At 40.0% G+C, this 24,546-nt stretch overlaps 1 protein-coding gene across 5 annotated transcripts in view; it reads left to right on the top strand.

The window, feature by feature from the left end:
* The window catches only part of sl (small wing phospholipase C gamma 1), a 271,971-nt gene that overhangs the window by 214,467 nt on the left and 32,958 nt on the right, over nucleotides 1-24,546 (top strand). For all 5 annotated transcript variants that reach the window (XM_067093297.1, XM_067093291.1, XM_067093306.1 and 2 more), the window contains 3 exons: nucleotides 1,062-1,265; nucleotides 16,795-16,909; nucleotides 17,585-17,733. In XM_067093297.1, coding sequence (XP_066949398.1) covers nucleotides 1,062-1,265; nucleotides 16,795-16,909; nucleotides 17,585-17,733 — 468 coding nt within the window. The remainder of the gene's footprint in view (nucleotides 1-1,061; nucleotides 1,266-16,794; nucleotides 16,910-17,584; nucleotides 17,734-24,546) is intronic.

Genomic DNA, 24,546 nt, shown 5'->3' with positions numbered 1-24,546 from the left:
GATTATGTAATATAAAAATTAAGGTGTTTAGGTACCATTAAAGAAGTAGGAGATTGGCTAAGTAACAGAAAACAGGTTTGTCTTTATTGTGTACATAAATGACCTGAACATAGGCTGATTAGCATATTTTGAATGAAACATTTGTAAGAGGACTTCAATAAAATAAATGATCAGTAAAATGGCAGATGCCATTCACCTTAGATTAATGCAGTCATACACATTAGTTATAAGACAATAGTAGCAACTTCAGCTGAAGTAGCAAAGAGATGGGTAGTTGTCATCAACAGAAATATCTAGGCATGATTATCACTGGGTCACTTACAACTCTAAAATATGCATAGAAATTGAAAAGAAAACCCAGAAAATACTAAGATATGTTAGTAACTTTTGTAATCACTAGGAAAAGGGAGGCAATACTTAGTAAACAATACACTAGTTAGACCCCACTTAAGATATACTGGTTGCCGTCCAGGGGAGAGACATAAAAAGATTGAATCACTGCAGGCAAGAGCAAGCAAACTACCATCAAACACACACTTGTGGTAAAAGAAGAGACTAGAATATTTGAATTTGTACTCTCTAGAAAAATAACAATTAAGAGGCCAGTTAATAGAAACACTTAAGATATATGTACAAATAATATAGACTACAGATAATCTGATTGTCTTTGGTAGTAATGAAAACTGAAACCAAAAGACTCAACATCAGCTTCTGTGGGGGCTTCTCCACATATGACTTAGGGTCATTTTGATTATTACCACTACTGGCCAGTCTCAAAATATATTAAAGTGACTAACACACATGATTTTTTTTTTAAGATATCTCTTCAGATAGACTATTACATGCAGAGACTCTTCTATCCGTGTAATTTGGTGTAAACATTTTTCATTGTTACAGCTCTGACAGTTTGGTAGTAATAGGAATTAGAGTTTATTTTTGATTTGTAATTCTTGGTTTTAATGAATGAAAACATGTTATTAATTTTTTATATTACTGTTACGTATCTGTAAATGTTGTACATATTACCTTTTGTGAAGTTGATAATGGTTTTGTCTTTACAGGTGCAAACAAGGCAACAGAGAGAATCTGAAAACCGCATAAAGAAAGAACTTAGTGACTTGGTTGTTTACTTCCGTTGTGTGCCTTTTGACCCAAATAAGAGTTTCACACTTGGTGGCTGTCATAATGAAATCTCATCATTCCCTGAAAACAAAATGGAGAGACATATGACTGCCAAACCACCTGGTCTGCTCAAGTATCATAAGGTATGTTCAATGAAAAGCAGTGTTTTCCCCAAAAGCATAGGAGTATCAACTAAACATTTTTTCTCTGTATAGGGAGTGTTTATAAACACTGTTGCCAGGAATGTGTAATGACTGGACACTTCCTGGAAATGCCTGCTTCTGTACTATCCTTCCCAGTGACTGGCTTCTCTGTTGACACTGGCACCTCATGTACCTGCCTGCTCACTTCCTGGTTTTTTTACTGTTTCTAGAATAATGTTTACCAATGTTGGACATCATCTCACAGTGTAAGGCAGCATCTGTTCTATTCTGTGGAGTCTTACAAGCTAAATTTGTAACCTACCGGATTGCTTGCTGCGACTATTGCTACTTCCGTACAACTTTTCTTCTTTGCCGTTTGTTGATGCCATATCTTCTATGCCAGATATATCTCATATGTTAAAACTTTTAAATTTGCTCTTCCCTCACTGTTTGCTGTGCTTGCTGTCCACAGTGTGGATGCCTGCTGTTCTTGTTTGTACCAGTGCTAACTTCTGCTTCAGTACTTAGTGTTGAAAGTGATAGCTGCATGAGTAGCATTTAGGTTATATAGTTTTTTTAATAATTGCTGATATAGCTATCACTTTCAACACTTGCTTTTTTACCTACACATGTTTCTGCACTTGTTACTGCTACACAGTCTGTTTTGCTGTGTGCACACTTGAAGTACTGTCTCTTCATGCTTGGACTTTGTCAAGCCTATGGCTATCATGACAGCTGCTCCTGCTCTGTTACCCACTTCTGTAATGTAGCCAGTGTTTGCTGCTTTTGTTTAATCTACTGTTACTACTGTGGTGGCCACTGATGGACATTTTTTAGTTATACAGTACCATTGTTCTCAGCTGTTCCTGCTACGGCTTCACCAGTTTGCAGGACGTCCAGCTGGTCCGCCACTTTTAGTAAATGTTCCCACATGTTTGCTGTTGCATCTTCTGAAACTCAGATGACTTTTTTCTGTTTTGCTCCAGACTTTCAGGTCTCCTTCTTCCATGGGCACAAATGTATTCATAGTCCGAGTAGAAGTTCATGCTTTCCTGAAGTAAAGAAAGTAAGTTTCAGCCAGCAGCTTCCTGCAGAAGACTAATGCTTGATAAGCAGGATTCTTCGGAAGCTCTATTTCTTCCAACATGCTCTCATCATCATGTAAAGTTGTGTTGTATTCTAGATGAGCCACTTCTAGTCACAATAGAGGGAAGTGTTCTCTGTCTGCTTCTACTTCTCTCCCCCTTGTTATTTTGGACAAGAGTACTAGAGGTCTTAACCAACTTCTCGTAAGACTCCTGACCGTGTGCCCGATCCAGTCATTCCCTCTTCTTTGTAATGGACAACAAAGAGGCAGGTGGCATAGGCCAGAGGGAGCCCCTTAATGAAAGGTCATGGGCTGGGTCTATGAAGCTTTTAATTGTTCTGACCATATTGCTTGTGTAGAGGAATTTCTGCTGTGGAGAATAGATCTGAAGTTTTTTTTATCTATCAGGGGCAGCAACCAACCAAGGATGTCTTGCCATTTGCTAAACTACAGGGAAAACAGATGGACTTCAAGAGAGTAAGATTGTCCTTAGGCCTCTCCAGTCAACTTTCTGGATGCCCAAACATAGCATTGTTAGAGGTCTCTGGATACTATTGCTGTTGCCAGTTATGGTGTCACTTGTTACTGTAACAAGTGACACCATAACCTTACATCACCATAAGTGATGTAAGAGAATTTTCCTAAAAACAAGTGTGGTCACTTGAAGAAAGAAAAAAAAATAACTGAACACTTGTCAACTGGAGTAGTGATAGCCTGTTTGGGTTCTCAACACCTCCCATCCCCACGTTCTAGGTGCATTGTTCATAAATCCACACTTTCAACCCATCAATAGATAGTTATTGTCCACTGACATGTCAAGAGTGTGTGTGCATAAACAGTTGCTTCGTTGTACTTTGTTGCTTTATTCTATAAACATAAAAATATGCCAGAGGCATTTGAACCAAGAATAAGGGTTTTATACAATGGTGGTTGCAGAAACTCGTTTGCATATTTCATTAAAGTTTTAAATTGTGAGCATTTGTTCCTGTACCTTTAGAATTAAATTCTGTTGAAAGTGCTTGTGATGTATAAAAAAGGTAATTGTCATGATTGACAAGATAGTAGAAATAGTCAAGCAATAAAAAAAATAGTGAGCCCAGTTGGTGATGATTGGGCCTAGGCAAAGATTAGGCTTGAGCATAGCTTCTATATTAAAAATGCTATTTAGTTTTAAGTTTTCTGTGTATCTTTATCTCTAGCTCTATTCATGCTGTACTGTTTGTTGCATACAGTTACTTTACAAAATGGAAGAGAAATAGCATAGAAGGAAAACATTCCTTCTGATCTTGAATGTTTACATAACCAAAGCATACTGTTGTTTTTGCGAGTTTACTCACTACTACACACACACTCTCTCTCTCTCTCTCTCTCTCTCTCTCTCTCTCTCTCTCTCTCTCTCTCTCTCTCTCTCTCTCTCTCTCTCTCTCTCTCAGTGCAAAGCTTAGTGGAAATTGTGTTAAAAATGTAAAGCAATATTTTTAAAGATCACTTTGAAGAGAGTATGACTTGCAGTTTATGTGGTGATGTTGTTTGTGTTGGTAATAAAATGTGTATTTTCTTAATTTTTATTGTATATCACAACTTTTTTTATGTCTGTTTAGGAACTGATTTTAAAGTACATATACAGTATGTTGTGTTATAGTGAGTCCTAGTATTTTATGTTAAAACCTTGTATTTCATAACTACATTGAAGTGCAAATTTAAGCATAACTGTATGGTGCCTAGGGAATTTTAAAAAAACTTTACACGGAGTGTATGATCAAATAAAAAATTCTTGTGATAAAGAAAATGGGTGAAATCTTATGAGGATACAGTATATACAGTGTGCATACACAAATTCCTCCTTAACCTTCTCCCCCCTTATTTACTTATAATAACAATTAATTTACCTAGAAATGTGTGCTAAGTGGCAATTTCACTGGCTGACACAGGTCAAAGCCCAGAATTATTATTATTACAGTATTTTTTTTCTATCACAGTCATCCTATTCGACTGGGTGGTTTTTATAGCTTGGGGTTCAGGGTTGCATCCTGCCTTCTTAGTAGTCCATCACTTTTCTCACTATGTGCACTGTTTCTAGTAGTGCACCCTTCTGCATGAGTCCTGGAGCTACTTCACCATCTAGTTTTTCCAGATTCCTTTTCAGGGATCTTGGGATCGTGCCTAGTGTTCCTATGATTATGGGTACAGTTCCCACTGGCATATCTCATATCCTTCTTATTTTGATTTTCAGGTCTTGATACTTATAATAATAATAATAATCTTTATTGCAGCTCAGGGCCATATACATGGAATATACAAATACAATACACACAATCTAGATACATAGGTAACGTGATAAAAATAATTATCGGCAGTATCTACACAGTTGCTAAAGAAGCAGAAAAAATAGAATTCATAATAATGGTAATGACAGTAATTATATAGAGAATAATAGAAAAAAAATGATAATAAAAAATGCAGGTTACAGATGATTAATTTCCATCTGGGGACCTTAGGTGGTTACAGAAATCAGGTCCAGAAGGTTAAATACAAATATTGAAAATTGCAAAACTCTATACTATTAATCACAGTAATAATAAAAACTACAATATTAATCACAGTAATAATAAAGAGTAAAAAAACCAAAAATAACAGGAAACGTAGAAATGTAATAATAATAATAATAATAATAATAATAATATAATAATAATGATAAAAATTATAATAATAATGACAGATTCTGGAGATGACACTTTATAATTGTAAAAATAGAGAGTAAGACATTTAAGGAACCGTCGCCTCATTATTCCATCTTTTCCACATTTTAGATCATCTTCTTGCCTCACTGCTCAGGATGCTTTGAATGAGCGAATTGCTGCTGTTTCTCAGTCGGGTGATCAGACTGGACATTTTTGCCTCACAATGATTTTCAAATTATCCAGGCAGTTTTCTATGAACATCTGCGTGGCTGAGTGATAGTAAGGAGTGTTTGTGAGGCATCTCAGAATGTTGTTGTGAACAACAGTGATACGTCTCATGGTCTCTCAGGTATAATTCATCCAAAGCTAACACCCATATATACTGTAGCAGTATGAGTGGAAGAGCAGCAGTTTCGTTTCTCGGTGACAGAAGGCATACCCCCTTGCAATCATGTTGCCAGTTGCACATAGTTTATGATGCCTCTGTTCTGTGTCTGCCGTACCTTTTAGGTCGTCCATGATAATGTGGCCCAAATACGGAAATTCAAGACGATGATTTCTGAGGAAAATTAGTGGCTCTGCAATATGCTTAAGCGACCTCGAGCAGTGACATACACTGGGTCTTGGTTTCATTGTATAGATTCAAATTCATCTGCATACTGGGGGCAGATGTCGATGAGTCGCTGGAGACCTTGCACTGATGGGGAAATCAGAACCATATCATTGGCATAACAGAGGTTGTTTATTGTTGTTTCGTTGATAGTGCATCCGATTGGGAGTGAGTTCAGTTTGACATTCAGGGGATCTGTGTACATGTTAAACAGGTTTGGAGAGAGAATGCCCCCTTGCTGGAGCCTGTTTAGGGAGCTGAAGGTGTACGACAGCACGTTACCCCATTTGACGCAGAATTGCTGTGTGGAGAACCAACAACACAAGATGCCAATTGGATATAGAGGTGTGCCTCGTTTATGCAGCTTCAGGGAGAGCTTTAGGTAGTTTACTCTGTCAAATGCTTTTCTCACATCCACAAAACAGGAAAACAGGAGAGGCTGATGATAGGTAATAGTTCAGCAACTCTTTCAGGATGTAGATGCAGGTGTCTGTCAAGTGGTGTGTTTTAAAGCCAAACTGGTTGTCAGTAGCGTTTAGAAAGGGGAGAAGTCTCACTAGAAGAACAGACTCAAGTATATTCGACGTAATTGCAGTAATTGCAATCGGGCGATAATTGCCAGGGTCAGCTGCATCCTTTAACTTGTTTTTTATTAATGGTATTAAGTGAGCTAAGAGTAGGGAGTCTGGGAGAAACTGGTGAATTATGCACGCATTGAATAGAGCAGCTAGCAAAATGTAAATTATCGGTTGGCAGAATTTGAAAGTTTCATCAGGCAGACCATCACAGCTGGGCGATTTATTATTAGGTTGGTTGTTTATGCCATCACTGATGTTACCTCACGTAATATGATCAGCAAAATGAAATTGAATATTTTCAGTAAGGAGGTTATTTACATCCCTGTGGGAGTCTTGATCGTTTATGCAATTCAGGAAAGTGCTGAAGTGATCACCCCACATTCTTGCTATAGCCTCGTCACTGACGGCTTCTCCTACTCACTGCGATAGCTTTTTAGTTTTGGGATTTTGGGATTGAATCTCGTTCCAAAGACGGGGATAATCGCTAGATTCTAATTTTCTAGACATTGCATCAGCTCTTAGTTGTTTTTCATTGTCTGCAATGTTTAAGGGCAAGTTTGAACTGCGCTCTTGCCTTCCTCATTAGCAGTGCAAAGTGTCCTTCCCTCGGGCTACCATTTTGCCTCTACAGTAGAAACATTTCTTGTGAATGTGTATAAAGATCTTTAACCAAGTCATTCCATCCAGGTATATTACGAGAGTTGCCATGATGCGATCTAAAGGTATCCCTGCTGGAGGCGAGCATAGCGGAAATTATATTCGAATAGAAGTCTTTCAGATCTTTCCTGTGATGATCGTTTCTACATTTTGGGTTAGTGCACAGTAAGGTGTCTGCCGGTTGAGCTATTAACCGCAGCCTGGTTTCCTTGGTTTCCCTAAAGGATCTTGTTTTCTGTTGGTTTTTAAAATCCCAGTTAACAGCAGGTGGGTGATCAGTTAGGGGATTCACGGTAGGGAGGGATGGGGTACTGAATGACACCTGTAAGGGGATGTGATCATAGCCCGCAAGATCGTAGCGAATGTTGTAGGTCACAATAGAATCATGAAGTTGTAACTGTGTCCGTTCTGTTCTGTACATGGGTATAGGAGGAGGGAGGGAGGAGCATTACATCACTAATTTGGAGAGCGTGATTTTGACAGAAGCAAGGAAGTTTGTTATAAAACTATTTTCTGGGGTTAGAATTAAGGTCCCCAATTATACAAATATGAGCAACAGTAGAATTGTGAATAATGCTATGTAACTCACCTAGGATCATGCAGTATTGATCAAAATTATTGTTCTTTTCCCAGGGCATATGAACATTAATTATTAGGATCTTAAAGTCCCCTAATGTCACTTGAAGCCCCAGCAATCTGTTACTCCTTTGGGTCAACACATTCACCATATTGTCCAGCGATTTGTGCCACAGGAAAGAAAGGCCCCTTTTCGGGCGACCGGCTACGATGTGATCTGTAACTTGCATCGATGAGGTCGAGAAAGCTCTGAAGGCTTCATGCACTGAATCGCAGATGGCAAGGTCATGAGGCCAGAGGAGCGTTTCTTGTAATGCAATGATGCCTTTGAAGTTTTTGCAGAACATGTTTAAGGGAGGAATGTTCCACTTGAGGCCAAAAATATTCCAAGAGATTATATCTAGTGTATCCATGGCAACTCACGGAGATGGGAAATGAATGAGTTGATCATTTGGGTGGGTGGGGGGTTGGCCAGCGGGGGTGGGTATTCACTCGGCCTGGGAGGATGGCTGGCACTTGTGGTAGAGGGCGAGTCTGCGCCTGAACCCCTACTTGGGGTGTCAGTAAGTTCCCGTGGGGGAGGTAGGTCCCGGATTAGGTTGTATCTTGAGACTTTTATCTTAGGCCCGAAATTCTCGCCTTGAAGAACATCGAGGTGGTGAAATAGGCAGGTAATCATGCAGGCCACTTTGTTTAATTTTGCATGGGAGTTCGTGGGAGATAAGAGGGCTGGAGCCCTTGAGAAACTTGACTTTCTCTACTGTGGCATCTAGCTTCACTGATGAGTGTAAATTGTGAATCACAATGTGAGATCTCCTCTCAGGTTTCGGGTAAGGTGATTCACAAATGTTGGGCTTCGGTTCAGCAGACAATCGAGGTGTTCTTTTCTTTTTTCTACTTGTTTGTGCCTGCCAGCCCCCAGTCCCCTGATGATCAATCACATGTTCATCCACGACGGGGGGTTGGGTGGGAGAGATAGGGTCGGAAGACTCACGAGGGCTGGTGATCGTTGCTGAAGATCTATCTTCCACCGGAGCCACTGGGAAGGGAGAGGAGGTTGGGGGTTCATCGGCCCTCTCTGACAGGTCTACAGCTGATGTGGATGCTTCGTCCTAGGGAGAGAGGGCAGTTCCCTCATGGGAGGGTATGGCCATCTCAACTTCACGTCACACCCTAACTTCTCTCGTGTTGTTGGGAGGCAAGGAAATAATAGGTACCTCATTCAAAGGAGTCTGGTGGCTTGCTGTGCGATTGTCTAAAGATTCCTGCTCCTTTGATCGCATCCCAGATCTGTGAAAGATTGTTATTTGTTTCCACAGTTTTAAGAATGTCAAATGATTCCTGTAATCCTTTGATCACGCCCCAGATCTGTGAAAATTTGTCATGAGCTTCCTTAATTTTTTCTGAGGTTTTGTCAATTTCTGAGAGGGACTTTGCTTTTAGAAAGGCATTTTTTGCCGTATAATACACTGCAGGCAGGCTTAGATCAGCAGACCCCTTTGGAAGCAGATTGTTAGGGTCATCAGCGTAGATTTCCACTGAGCAGGTCCTTTCTTGAGAGAGGATAAGCTTTTAATGGGTCGCTCCTGGAAAATGGTATCTGGTATCAGGTCTTTGCATTTTGTATATGCAGTGTTAATTTCCTTGTCAGAGAAGGCTGCACTGACCGATTGTATTGTACACTCGTCATCGGAACGGTTCGATTGGTATGGTATAAAGTAAAGACAATTGTTCGCGAGCACAGAACTTGTGTGGGGCACAGGTATTGTTAGGTGCCAGGGTCACTGGCAAGATGGTTGGAGGTTCGTCAGATGACATTTTTGTGGTAAAGGGAGGGCCAAGCACTAACACAAACACAGCACTCTACTACCCATTTCCCAGGGCCAGTAGGCTTCAAGAAGTTGAAACTTGAAAATTTCAAGGAACTGATTGGGCAGAACGTAGATTAATATGTCTGCAATTACACAACACTAACCGACTTTACGTGCCGTGTATTATGTAGAGACATTATTAACACATTGCCTTCTATGAGAGGTATAATCACCAAGAGCGAAAAACCCTTCTTTTTTTGGTAAAAAAACACGAGAGAGACCTCCAACATGTCCGTCCCCGACACTTTCTTTCTCATATATTCTGGTGTCCCATGGCATTGCGACATCAATGATACTTTCTTGATTTTGTCAATCAATGTCACGTCTGGTCTATTGGCATGTATCACCATATTTGTTCTGATACCATAGTCCTAGAGGACCTTTGCCTAATCGTTTTCTGTCACTCCCCCAGGTTGGTGTTCATACCACTTGTTACTGCAAGCTAAGCTGGTGTTTCTTGCACAGGCCCTAGCGGAGGGCTTTTGCTACTGAATCATGCCTCTTTTTGTACTGGTTCTGTGCAAGTGCCAGACGTTTGCTTGCTGTGTGGTTTATGGTCTTGTCTTTCATATTACACTTCCTGCTTATGGTTGAGATGTTATATCCATCTATTGTTCTTTGAACATATCTGATTCTTAGGGCCTGATTTTGTGCTGCTGTTATTATTCCTTCTGTTTCCTTCTTGAGTTCTCCCCTCTGTAGCCGTTGCCATGTTTCATCGCTGGCCAGTTCTTTAGTTTGTCTCATATATTGTCTGTCCATTGGTTTGTTGTGCCATTCCTCCATTCTGTTTTCATTCTCCTGTCTCTGTATATTTCTGGGTCTTTGTCTACTTTTATCAGTATTTTTCCCATGCACTCCTTTAGCCACTCACCTTCACTAGTTTTCAGATATTGCCCCAGTGCTCTGCTCTCGATGTTGATGCAGTCCTCTACACTTAGTAGCTCTCTCTCCCCTTCCTTTCGTGTTGTTAGTCTGTCTGTATTTGCTCTTGGGTGTAGTGCTTTATGTATTGTCATGTGTTTCCTAGTTTTCTAGTCAATGCTGCAGAGTTCAGCCTTCATCCACTCCACTACTCCTGCGCTGTATCTCATTACTGGTACTCCCCATGTGTTTATGGCATTTGTAATGTTTCTGGCATTGAGTTTTGACTTGAGTATCACCTTAAGTCTGCATATATTCTTTCCTGATTGTGTTCTTCATTATTATTATTATTATTATTATTATTATTATTATTATTATTATTATTATTATTATTATTATTAAGATGTTTGAGCGTAATATGTATGGACCATATGTACTTGGTCTGTCTTGCGCATGAACTTGACTAAATTATCCAGATTAATAGAGCCAGTGGCCCGTTGGATAATATTAAAATTCAGATAAGGGCAAGTAAAAAAATCTAGGGCTGTGCAAGGCAACTCCCTACCCTTCCTCACCTAACATTGTCAGTACCACATAGCGGTAAACACCAAATATGCTTATAAATAAAAACCATCAAACTTTAAACTGAAAACTTTATGCAAAAAGCAATTGTCTACCATATTTTCCCATATATTAAATAAAATAAACTCCATAAATACACTTAAAAAAAAACTTTTCTCTCTTATGTAACACTTAGTTTGGTAGGCTACACATTTTTCATTTGCAGCCATAAACACAATATGCTTATAAACAAGTAAGACCTAGGTTTGTTGGCTATGAAAAATATAAATTAATAAAAAATTTGTCATATTTGTAACAAAATAAACTCCATAAGTACCCTTAAAAAAGAAAAGCAACCCCTTTCTTTTTTTCTCATATGTGACATGTACTGGAGTTCAGCAGGTTACACATTTTTCATTTGCAGCTGTAAACACTAAATTTATATACAGGCAGTCCCTGGTTTACGACAAGTCTGGCTTAAGCGTTCGAAGGTTATGACACTTTTCAAGTATATTCGTCAGAAATTATTTCCCGGTTTACGACGCATGTTCCGGGGTTTACGATCGTCGTACACCAATCCAACGGAAGAAATATGGCTCCAAAATGGCAGAATAATCAAAATTTGCAGTTGATTTTATGAAAAACTCGATAAAAATGCAGTTTACATTGTTTTCAATACACCCAAGGCATTAAAAGTAAGGTTTTCTTAGGATTTTTGACGATTTTCAACAAGTTTTCTGTTTACAACGATTTTCGGTTTACGATGTGGCGTAAAAACGAAACCCCTGTCGTAAACCAGGGACTGCCTGTATATAAAAATGGATGTATGTATATATTTGTATGTATGTTCCACATACTGTACACTGAAATGCATTGAGCAATGTCAACCAAACTTGGTATACATATGACTTACTAGCGTGAAAGGAACACTGTGGTGGTAAGACATAACTAGAGCTAAAGGGCACCAAAGCGGATGGGGGTAGAAGGGCTTTCCTGAAATGGTGCTGGTTCTGCCAGTGAAACGGGGCTGGTTATGCCTGTAGACTCAGTAACTTTACGAATTTATCATACCTAATTTTGGTACATCTGACTTACTATCTGGAAAAGAATACTGTGGGGGTAAGACATCACTGGCACCAAGGGGGTTGGGGGTTGGGAAGGGGGTGACAGAGAGAGAATGAGAGATAAAGGAATTGAGAGAGAGAGAGAGAGTAGAGGGGGTGTTAGGGAGAAGAAAGAGGGCAAGAGACAGGGATGGTTGGAGAGAGAGAGTGAGAGAAAGAAAGAGGGAAAGGAAATGAGAGAGAGAGAGAGAGAGAGTAGAAGTGGTGTTAGGGAGAAGAAAGAGGGAAAGAGACAGGGATGGTTGGAGAGAGAGAGAGAGAGGAAGTGAGAAGGAGAGGAAGTGAGAGAGAGAGTAGAGGGGGTGTTAGGGAGAAGAAAGAGGGCAAGAGACAGGGAGAGTTGGAGAGAGAGAGATTAAGAGAAAAAAGAGAGAGAGAGAGTAGAGAGGGTGTTAGGGAGGAGAAAGAGGGAAAAGTGAGAGAGAGAGAGAGAGAGAGAATAGAGTTGTGTTAGGGAGGAGAAAGAGGGAAAAAGTGAGAGAGAGAGAGATTTATCGGTTGTCATCCAGAGTTTTCCTGGCCATGCCGGGTTGTCAGCTAGTATGCTTAAAAACAACAGTCATCACACATTAAACTGAAAAGTTTATGTAAAAAGCAATTATCAACCTTATTTTCCTATATTTGTATAACAAAATAAACTGCATAAATTATACTTAAAGCCAAAAAAAAGCAACTCTCTTCTTTTCTCTTGTTACTCAACATGTAGTTTGGTAGGCTACACATTTCTCATTTACTGTAAAATACATTGTATTATTCACATAAAAGTAAACCCCTTTTTCTCTTGTACACAATAAGATAATTTACAAAATTCTAATAACATTATGAAAATACTTTTACTCTCTCACTTACCTCTTTGTCCTGACTTTCTTCCTTAAGATGGCTGGACATTTTAAAAACTTGTGAGTCTCCTCCTCCTCCTCCTCCTCCTCCTCCTCCTCCTCCTCCTCCTCCTCCTCCTCCTCCTCCTCCTCCTCCTCCTCCTCCTCCTCCTCCTCCTCCTCCTCCTCCTCCTCCTCCTCCTCCTCCTCCTCCTCCTCCTCCTCCTCCTCCTCCTCCTCCTCCTCCTCCTCCTCCTCCTCCTCCCTTGACAGAGTCGTATCGACACTGGCATCATCTTCCTCTGCCTCCTGTGACTCTTGGGAAACATGAATTGGTTGGAAGAAGCGAAGAGGTACAGTACCTAGAGGGTCCTCCTCCTCCTCCTCCTCCTCCTCCTCCTCCTTGACAGAGTCGTCGACACTGGCATCATCTTCCTCTGCCTCCTGTGACTCTTGGGAAACATGAATTGATTGGAAGAGGCGAAGAGGTACAGTATCTAGAGGGTCAGGGCCATTGTAGTGGGGAAGCAACACATGATTCTTGGCTGAAGGAGTCCAGCATGTTGATGAAGGCAGAAGACATACTTGGCTGTGGTGCTAAGCTAAAGGACTGAGTTACCGAAGAAGTGGATGGCGAGTGATGGGCTTGGGTGCATGGGGGTTCAGGATTTGAAGAAGCTGTTGAGGGTACATTGACGATATAAATGATGATTCTGCTTGGCAGTAACAAGCCTTCGTAACCCTCGTAGCTGTGCAGCCAAATACAAGGCCCTGGGAAAGTCTAGGTGTCAAAGTTGGGGTTCTCCAGTATCTCAATAGCTATATTGAAGGCCATTCGTATTTGCTTGTATGAGGGGAGTCATGAAATAGAGTCTTCGTCTTCATCTTCATCATTTTCGTCAGCCTCTTCATCTTCACCAGGTAACTGCAGCAGCTGTCTCGTTGTCAGAGAGGAGCTGGTAGCCAAGTTGCCACCATCATTATCCAGCCACTCCTGTACATTATCCTTGGGGACATCACCACCTCCAGTCGTGAGTGTGGTATGGAAGTCCTCAACTTTGAACCCCTGGAAGTCCATCATGGCCTCTTCTCCATTCAGAATACATTTCTGGGCATGGTTGAGAGTCTCTACAACGATGTTCTTCCAAGCATCAGCGAAGTTGTAGATAGCAGACTTCAACAAATTCTTCAGAAATTCTCCATTGCCTGTTGGCCCCATGTATCCAAGCCTTGTTGCTTCTCCTTGCCCTCCAATACTACCATTACCTCCTCCAGGAACTTCCTCCGGTAGCTGTCTCATTGCAACAGTAACATCCTGGTCCATTGGTTGAATGAGTGCAGTCATATTAGGGGGGCAAAAACATGACCCTGAAACGACCTTCATCACCAACCAAGTAGGCTGTTAGGATGCGCAGGCACATTGTCCATGAGAAGCAAAGCCTTCACCTGATGTCTAGTAATGCCAAGGTCCTGTGTCTGATGACAAATAACCTCGTTACAAAAATGATTATGGAACCAATCAGAAATGATCATGGTGGTGAACCAAGCCTTCGCGAATGATACCAAATCACCGAGAACCTATCCATCAACCAGTGCAAGACACATGGTTGCTTTACATGTCCAACTACCACTGGTATGCAGCAATGCCCATCAGTAGTATTTGCACATAAAGCAGAAACACGTTGCTTGGAAAGCTTTCTACCGGGTAAATTCTTCTTCTCATCAGCCAAAGTGTTAGTGGATAGGGAGCAATAGAATAGACCAGTTTTGTCGGCATTGTAGATCTGCCCTAAAACAGTGCCTCTTTTCTTCATCAAGTCTTGCAGTGATTGGCAAAATTCATCTATTCCCTCTTTGGAAGCATCCAAAGCTTTGCCTTAGTTTTCTTGTTCGTAATCCCATGTAAAAATTTTGAACTGGGACAGCCAACCTTCAGATGCTCTAAAGTCTGCAATGTTATGCAAGTCTGCAAACTTTGAAGCAGCACCTTTCAACTCAACACCTCAATTATTCCCACCAGCAGCCCATTGTTGCTGAAACCACATCAAGTTAGACTGATCTATGTCATCATAATGGCCTTTGCCATGACCATGCGGCTTTACTCCTGGCCATCTTCTCGATGAATTCCTTTGCATATTTCTTCAGCTTGTCTTGTGAAGCCTTGATATCATGTAGGGTTGACCAGGCAGTGCCAGACTCCTCCATTATACATGACCGGGTCGAGCCTTGCTCCATCTTCTCAACAACTTCCAAGTTTTGTTTAAGGATCAACACCTTCCTTGCCCTCTTAGGACGAGGTGTGGCCAATACACACAATCAGCAGCACAACACAAGCATGACGACCTGCAATGCTACAGGCACTGCAAGGAATGCCATATGCTCCATAATATGCATATTGAATGCAGTCCACTTGAAATAAATTCAAGCATGCAACTGATCAAGCACACAAAGGGAGAATGATCTATGTTACCAAGTGCACCGACGCTTTTTGGATGTAGCCAATTAGCATACGATATGTTTATGACGCTATGTCTGTCAGCCATTCAAAATAAAACAACAATGACATAGTACTTGTCCACCCACGTACCTTATACGATCGCTCCTAAACTGATGACATATCTGTATCAGTCAATAACAAGAAACAAGAGATGAACATGAAGTTTCATGACTTGAGCCAATAGCAGTCGCGAAAGCTAAATCTTTTGCTCTGTACGTTCGTGAGTTTGTTCATTAGCTCATTAGTGTATCACGTGTTACCATTTATTTTTTTCACTTTGCATAATTTAATGTACCCTATCCCATTACAAGTTTAGTTGACTCTCAAGTATGATCATCACACTTACCATAACAGTACACAAGAGAGAGTATTTGATCAATGTTGATATTTCATCTCTAATCACCATAAAAATATTTAAAATGCGAATATATATGTAGGCAAGACAACACAAAACACGCTGTAGCAAGTTTACCCACACCACGGAAGAAGAGTGTACTGCGTCTATATTGACTTTTTTTTTTTTTTTTTTTTTTTTTTTTTAATGAACCCTACTTCATTACAAGTTTAGTTGACTCGGGCATGATTATCACACACATCATAACAGTACACAAGAGAATACTTTATCACTGTTGAAATTTCATCTCTAATCACCATAAAAATATTTAAAATGCGAATTTCATATTAGGCAAGACACAAAACACGCTATAGCAAGTTTACCCACGCGGCAGAATTAGGACGTATGATGATGATCTCTCTCTCTCTCTCTCTCTCTCTCTCTCTCTCTCTCTCTCTCTCTCTCTCTCTCTCTCTCTCTCTCTCTCTCTCTCTCTCTTGGTTTGAAAGAATAAAAAAATGAGAAAATACCGTAAAAATATAAACAAGAATACTTTAGCATAAAATATAAGCAAAAGTGAAGGAGTGTGTGTGTGTTACTGTACTTAGGCTTCGTTGTAATTATACCTCGGTTATTGCTCTCTCTCTCTCTCTCTCTCTCTCTGTACTGTTCATAACCTTTAATAAAATGAATTACTATATCATAAACATAAAAACACAAAGCCAAACAAAATCTGTCTAGTCAGTCTACCTAGCCCTCTTCACCCATCCAACACTGCATCCCCACCCCCTCCCAGCCATAGAAACTGCTTCCCATCTCCACCCATCTTCCAAAACAGTACCTCTGAGCCTTCCTCTATCCAGCCTTATTGCCTTTACTCTCCGATGGCGCCAAGCCATCCAAACATCCCATCCCCCCACCCCCATGGAAACTTCTTGAGGCCTCTCCCACCCCGAAAACCCTTTCTCGATCAATCCAAGTGTAGGCAGTGTTACCAACATTTTCTTGAGGCTGTGCAGCATTGCCAGCCATCAAAGGGCAGTTTTTGCAAATATTTTGAAATTTATATATATCATATACTGTATCTTTGGGGCCTTGATCCCTGGTTCGGGTTTGTTGGATAATGTTGAGTTCCGGATAATGGCAATCAGAATAATTGAGGGATTACTGTACTTGGGAATGGATTTCATTTGTAACCTGGGTACAGTATGTACTGTATTATAGTCTTATGAGTCAGTCCAGTTTGAGATACATTTTCTTTCTTCTTACAGGTTGGCTTTAGTAGAGTGTATCCCAAAGCAACGCGGTTAGATTCTTCAAATTATAATCCAATTCCTATGTGGAATTACGGGTGTCAGATGGTATCAGTGAACTATCAGACGGGAGGTAAGTGTCTCTTTGAGTTGTCATTTTAATCATTGGCGGTAGGAATAATTTCTTTCTTCTTGTGTACAAGATATTGTGTTCAATTAAAACCATATCTTTAACAATCATAAATTTTTACAATATTTTGGAAGATCAGTGCTCCTTTTAGTACAGAGTCAGAGGTATATAGCTGAAAATTTATTTTTGAAATGTCATCCTTCCATTAATTTTATCGCTTTTATATTTATTTTAAACATATTTCTTACCATTCATTATCTTTGTTTCATCCCATGAAATGTATTTAGTTAAACAAAGAGTTGTATGTAGGAAATAAAGAAGAAAGTTTATGTTGCACAGAATAAAAATCATTGCCTAATACCAAGGTCCTTCCTCCCTCCCCTTTGGTTGGAGGCAGTACTGTGACCCCTGGGCAAAATTTGAAATGGATAATATAAGGTGTTTACACTCAAACTTGTGGATTGTGTGGTTTCTTCTTGTTTAAATGCTCAATTAAGTACTGAAGTGAAAAGCTCTAGCATATGTTGGTTCGTTATTATTAGACAAAATTTTGTCATCAAAGTAATGCTTACTTAATAATTTTATAGTATTGAGCTTATTGTAAAATCAACTAGTGCTTGATTTTTACTCATTATTATATTATTAGATTATATTTATGATATTTTGTGATGTTTTCAGATAAAGCCATGCAGATAAATGAGGGACGGTTTTTACAAAATGGCAAATGTGGTTATATTCTACGACCAGATTTCCAGAACCATGAAGATTATGATCCAGCAGATGTTGATACACTCAAGAATATAATACCATTGAATCTCAATATTAAGGTTAGAAGCATAATGACACTAAGCACAGATGAGAATGTTCCTTTTTCCAAATACTGTATTCAGAGTGAAATTCAATGCATTATTTTCCTCTTGTTTAGCATCTTCCTTTCCCCACCCCCCCTTTGCAGGTGCTTGGCATTTGTGACCCCAATTCTTTAACATTTTATAAGAATCCTTTCTTCTTTTATTACCATATCATTCATAAAGTATCCCAAGCTTCCTCTTATTCCAAGCAATATAAACAGCACTTCAGATGTTTCCACCGTTCTGTGGATCTTCTGTGTCTGTATTATACTTTACATCTGTCTTCTGTTCTCTTTTATCTCTTCCAACTTAGCTATCTAACTACTTTTAACTATATTATTTCCCATTTTTACCTGGCATACCCAACTTTGGGTTGAGCCCTATGACGGTGTAGAAGTTTGACTCGCTGGTGTTTTCATCACCTTGTCAGATCATGTCTATCCTAGATAACAAACTTTCTTGGTGACTACTTTCAAGCTTGGTCCTTATAAATTTAACATGCGATAGGAACCTGATTTTTACATCAATTTGAAGTAGAATAGTTGTACTTAGGCTTAATCAAAGTACTGTATATTAAAAACAACAAAAATAAGTGTAAATGATGAGTTGGGTTAGGTAGATAAATTTCGGTAGCTAGCCTTAAAAAAATAATTACCAGAAATAACATATATTCATTTTTGTCATGCAAAACTGCAAGAAATTATCATATAAAAGAGATTATTTTATTACGGTATTTTTGTTATTTTGCTGTCATTTCAAAGGTGAATGTTTGTAATTTGTGGAAGTATAACTAAAAAATAGTAAAAGTAATGTAAATGGTAATTATATCAACATAAAAACCTGTTGGTTATGTTAGCTACATGTGCTTTGGTAGTAATTTACAGACATCTCCCTGAAAATCCTTCATTTTCACCTCTTTGAGTATGCATCTGGGTCCATGAACACCTCCCAGTTATGGACTTTATTATCTGCATGTCTGGTATTTGAATCACAGCTGCGATCTTGTTCAGCTGGAAATTTGTATTATCATAATTTTTTGAGTTATTTATTCTTCCTGAGCTATAATTATAATATTGTTCTTTCTTGCCCTTCATTTATTGGCTGTTGTAATCTGTGATTCATGTAATTTTGCCCTCTTATGTTATGCATGTTTATTCTCTAGTCTGAATGTTGGTAAGTTTGTGAATTCAAAGTTAATTTTAAGTGTCAGTAGTTTTCTGGGCTTGACACTTGGTAGTGTTCCAGCTGTCTTTGCAGTTACAGGCAGTCCCTGCTTACCGGTGGCATCGGTTAACAGTATTTCGGTGTTATGGCGCTTGGCCAGCAACGCTGTTAACCAGATTTTCGGTGCCAGAGCGGTTTATCGGCGTCAGTTAGTGGCTTATCAGCTTTGGTAAGCTGCTTATCGGCTTTGGTAAGCTGCTTATCGGTGCTGATAACGGCGCTGATAACCGGTTATCGGCACCGATATCTGGTTAGCAGCGTTGTTAAGCGGTTTATCAGCGCTATTATCACTGAATTTCGGTTAGCAGCGCTCAGCCAGGAACGGAACCCCTGCCGTAAACTGGTGACTGCCTATATGAATGTATGTGTATATGGGTATGTGCTGTTTAGTAATTCGTTTGTATTTACATCCATTGTTGTAGAAATTCACTGATATTAGACTTTGGGAAGTCCTGATTGGCTAGCAGCTTTCCTGTAACTTTGTAACCAGTAACAACGGAATTTAAGCTGGAACAACAGAAGTATACTTACTAGTGGTGTTAAATTGTATTGTATAACACATACTAAAGTAATCTCTCAATTATCCTGATTAATAGAGCTAAGGCCTTATTAGATAAGGGCAAAATCTGGGTAAGGGCAAGTAAAAAATTTTATGGGTATTCAGTGTTAGCTCAATACCCTTATTCCCACTACCTTGTCAATACCACATGGAGGTGAACACTCAATATGCTTATAAACTACAACCATGACACTTTAAACTGAAAAATTGATGTGAAAGGCAAGTAGCTAGAGTATTTAACTATACTTGTAACAATAAATACTGTTTAAAAACAGTTAAAAAAGGTATCCCTTTTTTTTCTTATATGCGACACGCAATGCAGTGGGTTACACTGCGGGGTATACATTATCACTTTCTTTTCCAGTTTTCCCAAACCCATTATACAACACAAACTGTAAAATACATCATTCACAGAAAAATGCAAAAAAAAAATTTTTTTCATTTTGCCTAAAAATCTTTAAAATACATCTTGCATATACAGTACAAAAGCAAACCCCCCTCTCTTTCATTTTCCCCAAACACTCTTGAAAATACATCATAAGAAAAATGTATCTTACAAATAAAATTTTTTTTTTTCTTACTTTTGTGCTCTGCCCTTGTTGCTTATGATACTGGACTTTTCAAAAACTTCTTCGTGAAGTCCATTGTGTGCTGCTTCGCTTGTCCTGGGAAGTCTTGATATTATGCTAGGTTGACCCTGCAACGCCGTATTCATCCACGATACGTAATGTAGACCATCCTGCCTCGATTCTCCTGATGATTTCTAGTTTCTTTTGAAGGGTCAGTGCCTTCATTGCTCTCTTAGGATAAGGTGGGGCCACACAAAAATGCACAGCACCATACACATCACTACCAGGACCTGAATGCTGCAGGCATTGCAATGAAAGCCATGTGCTTGGGGTACACTCATGAACAGTTCAAAAGCATCTGATCATGCATAGCTGTACAAAGAGGGAAAACACACTTTGATTTTGAGTGCATTTTAATTTTTTGGATGTAGCCAATTAGTGAAAAATATGTTTATGAGGCATATGCCTATTAGCCATTAAAAAGCAGAAACTACAGTGATGTATCTGCATGTAGTGAGGAAGCTTACAAAAAATACAAGTGCTTGCCCACCCATGCACCTTCTACCATATGCCATTAAACTGAAGATGTATTCATATCAGCTAATAAAAAGCAGTAAACAAAGTCATGTTTCATGATGTGTTAGGTGATACCTTGCTTTTAAGCCAATAATTGCTTTGTGTGCATTATAAGTTGTACATATGTGTGTTTCTTAGCATGGAATCTCTTGTTTTCTCTTCTCTTTTTTGTGCTGTGCGTGATTTATTTCTTTACAAGTGTAGTTGGGTCTAATATGATTATCACACACATCATAATAGAGCACAAGAGAATATTAAACATTACTGAGAATTAAAACTAAAGAAACAGTCAGAATAGAAGATGGTCTTGATGTTCCCAAGGAGGACTAACACCTTTTTATTAATGAAAGGATTCAAAGAGGCACAGGCACTCTTTCTTTCTTTCTTTCTACAGTCACATGTCCAGGACAAAGCAAGTGGTCTCTAAGGGTGGGTGTGATTTGAAATTTGAAAAGAAACTTTTATAAAAAATGTTAATAAGTTAGAAGTAGTGCTTTTGACAAACACTACAGGCTCATAAGTGTATGTACAGTTATATACTTAATTGTCCACAACACAGGTGCTCTGGAGCATGTGCTAGTGCGTGGGTGATTGTGGAGTGATTTTTTCCCTGTTTTTACTTAATTTTTCTTCATTAAATAATCTTGCTTCCTTTATAGCTTAATCATCTCTCTACAGTACCCCTTCAACTTATTAAACACTATTATGATAGCATATTTCAAATCTGCCTTTTTAGATTATTTGTATTTTGTAGATGGATCCCTCAAGTGTAATGTGTAAGGCACAGTTCAAGTTAATTTAGAAATCCCTTTGTAAGAACTGGTAGCAGCACAGTTTCTTGAATGTTCAAGTGTTGTTTGTGCTATAGGGTTTGTGTTACTCATCACAGTTTGTTAATAATCAGAAAGTCAGGCCCCTAAACATCTAACAAGTTGAGAGGCTACAGTTTTTTCATATACGAAATAAACCTTGGTCTTAACATAAGGATAAATTCTCTGCTAGATGGAGTCCGGTTAAAAACAACAGGAGTTGGTGGCAACTGGCGTCAGCCAACAGGGGAGAAGGTGCCCATCTTTCACAAGAAGCTGGTTATTTTGCACTTTCTGCCTGCATACGCATACAGCGTTCTGTTTTTGTGTGTGTGCATGTATTTTGTGTGCTTTCGCTCTGTGTTTTACTTGCGTTTCCCAAATGCAAATCCATGTTTCAGGTGAGCCCTTTACTTATCTTCTTTGCCTGCTGACCCTCACCCCACTTGTAGTAGATGCAGATCTAATGTTTGCAACATTAGTAACCCTTCTGTGTATTGTCTGGTTTCCTGAGCAATGGAAGAGATTTTACTAATAAGAGGCAGTATAAGAGGAAATCAATGACTCTGTCTTGAGAAGGCTTCTCATCTCTTTGAATGGCCAGCTTTCCTATTCCTTCTTGTTCAGCCTCTTCCTCACCAAAGTCTCCTTTCATTGCTGCTTCTTCTCATGAAGATTATTCTCCCTCTCATTCTTCTTTGGTTTCATCCTTAGAAGATTCAGAGGAGGGTTTGGGAGGTTATATTTGTAATGTTGCTACCCCTGTTCTTCCCCCCCCACCATTGAGGGAGGAGGCAGCTCCCTCTAGTACAGTTTTTTCAGGAGAAGGTGCACAGAAAATGTCTGAGTGTTGGGCATCGCTAGGCCTTTTGTCTCACTGCATGTCATCTCGTACCACAGCAACTCCCACCATGACAGTTTCCGGATCTTCTTTTTCGGTGATGTCATCGCTACTTACAAAGGCTCTCCTCAGGGTTGTTTCTAATGCTACGGTCTCCGTGACGTCATCCCATCTGTCAACAGCTCTCCCAAGACCTATCTCCGTGCCATCTCCTTCCAGGCAGGGTCTGTCGACATCCTCCCTTAAGTCTCCTATGTCTACTTCCTCCGACTTTTTCGTCCAGACTCTCTTTGTCAGAGTTGAAGATGTGTTTCTCAAGAAGTATGGCTGTGTTGAGCTTCCAATATTCAAGAAGAGACGTTGCAAATCACCTTCCTCATCCTTGTCTTCTTCATCTTCGTCTTCGTCTTCTCCTGCCTCTTCTTCATTCTCTTCTTCGTCTTCTGTTTTGCCCATCCCTGTCAGATGATGGAGGAAGAAGGATGTCATAGTCTCTCCTAGGAAGAAGTTTCGCAAGCAGTCTTTGGACCACTCTTCATCTCCTTCACCTGATGCTCAGCTGTCCAAGCACGTCTGTGTTGTTCCCATTCCTTCATCTTTGCACGGTTGAACTGTCAATGTAGTGCACGTCCATTTCTCTCCTGCTTTAGAACCAGGATCCACAGCCTTCCTGTTACACTGAATAGGAATTGATTGTCCACCAAGTCTGTAAGAAGGATCTTAATGCTCCAGTTAAGAAGTCACTCGCAAAGCAACTTTCTCAGGATAGAGACCTTCCTCCCTCTCAAGTCTAATTTTTGTTGAGAGAAATAGTGAGCTGCACTCTTGCTCACATGGCCATGACTCTAGGTCACACGGCCACGGCCTTCCTTCACATCACAGCAGCCCAACGTGCAACCATGATTGTCCATACTCTTGATCTCTCACCCGTAACCATTCTACACAGAACGACAGCTCAGCATAAGACCACGACCAATCCTCAAGGAATGTCAGCCCAGCCAACAGCTGCATTCATGCCTCAAGGAACGACAGAACGACAGACCAACGAACGTCCGTGACCATAGTCCACATTCCTGATTTCATGGCCGTGGCTGCTTTTCTAGAGTCAACAGCTCTGCATGGCCATGCAACCGATCAAAACATGCATCTACTCATGGTAGTTCTTGCTTCTGTTCCTGCAGGCGGGATTGGATTCAGGACAAGACTACTCCCTGTTATGTAGGTCTACAGGCCCCCAAGAAGGTCCTGGGACCTGAATGAGCCTATGCTCCAGTGGTAAATAATGAAATTCCATCTCCCCCTGGCTCGGCTGACAGACCAGACCATGATTCACGTGCCTGGAGGTTGAAGATGCGGATCATCAAGAGTTTATGACTACTTGTGCTAAGGTTGTTGAACTTATTTGTGGTTGTGACGACCTAGTTAAAGAAACAGTGGCTACCTCATCAGATCACACTTCAGGCATTACCATGCTCTAAGCATGCTGATTTCATTCTTAGCCAAGGAAATTCTCTCGTCTCCAGAAGGGATGGTTCACTCCATTCCAGCAGTAGAGCCTTTGAGCTACTTCCTTTGCCATTCCCTAGATGTAGATGCTTTTGTGCAGCCTCCAAGGTTTCCTTACAGCCTAAACAAGTTAACCCAGACCCGGTTCATTTAGGCGTTGGCATTACATTAGACCAAATTAAAGCAGAGAGTCCATCCTTCACTCACCAAGAGGCAGTTGCCTTGGAATCAACCTTTTCATCAGCTTTCCAGGCCGCCTCATATCTTGACTTATGGGCAACAACAGTGGCTCAGATCTCCTCCTCTACAATGGGCAACACTGATTTCTTACATGGTTCACTTAACAGGTAATGTGTGGGCCAATTTGCTACTAAAAAAAAAGAGATGCCACTCTTTCTAAAGTTTAGAAATTCATCAGTACAGATTCCATTCTAGCCTTACAGAATGAGAATATCTTGACCTCCATGTCTCTTTTCCCCAAGGATCAGCTTGACTCTGCAATTGACAGGCATAGAGCAGGCAATAATGATTGTCTTGTACATCAAGCTGCCACAAAATTGTCTGGCATTTATCTTGCTGGTACTTCTAAACAAAGACCTCAGTCTAGTTCTTATATGTCACCTAAGAGACCTCAAAGTACTGCAGTACCACACAGAGGTCAACAACCTTTGTCACCTCAAACCAAGACCACTCAGAAGTGGCCCT

The sequence above is a fragment of the Macrobrachium rosenbergii genome, chromosome 4 (assembly GCF_040412425.1).
Source record: "Macrobrachium rosenbergii isolate ZJJX-2024 chromosome 4, ASM4041242v1, whole genome shotgun sequence".
Classification (NCBI taxonomy): domain Eukaryota; kingdom Metazoa; phylum Arthropoda; class Malacostraca; order Decapoda; family Palaemonidae; genus Macrobrachium; species Macrobrachium rosenbergii.
Note: the sequence above shows the minus strand (reverse complement) of the source record. Positions and strands in the feature narration are given on the sequence as shown.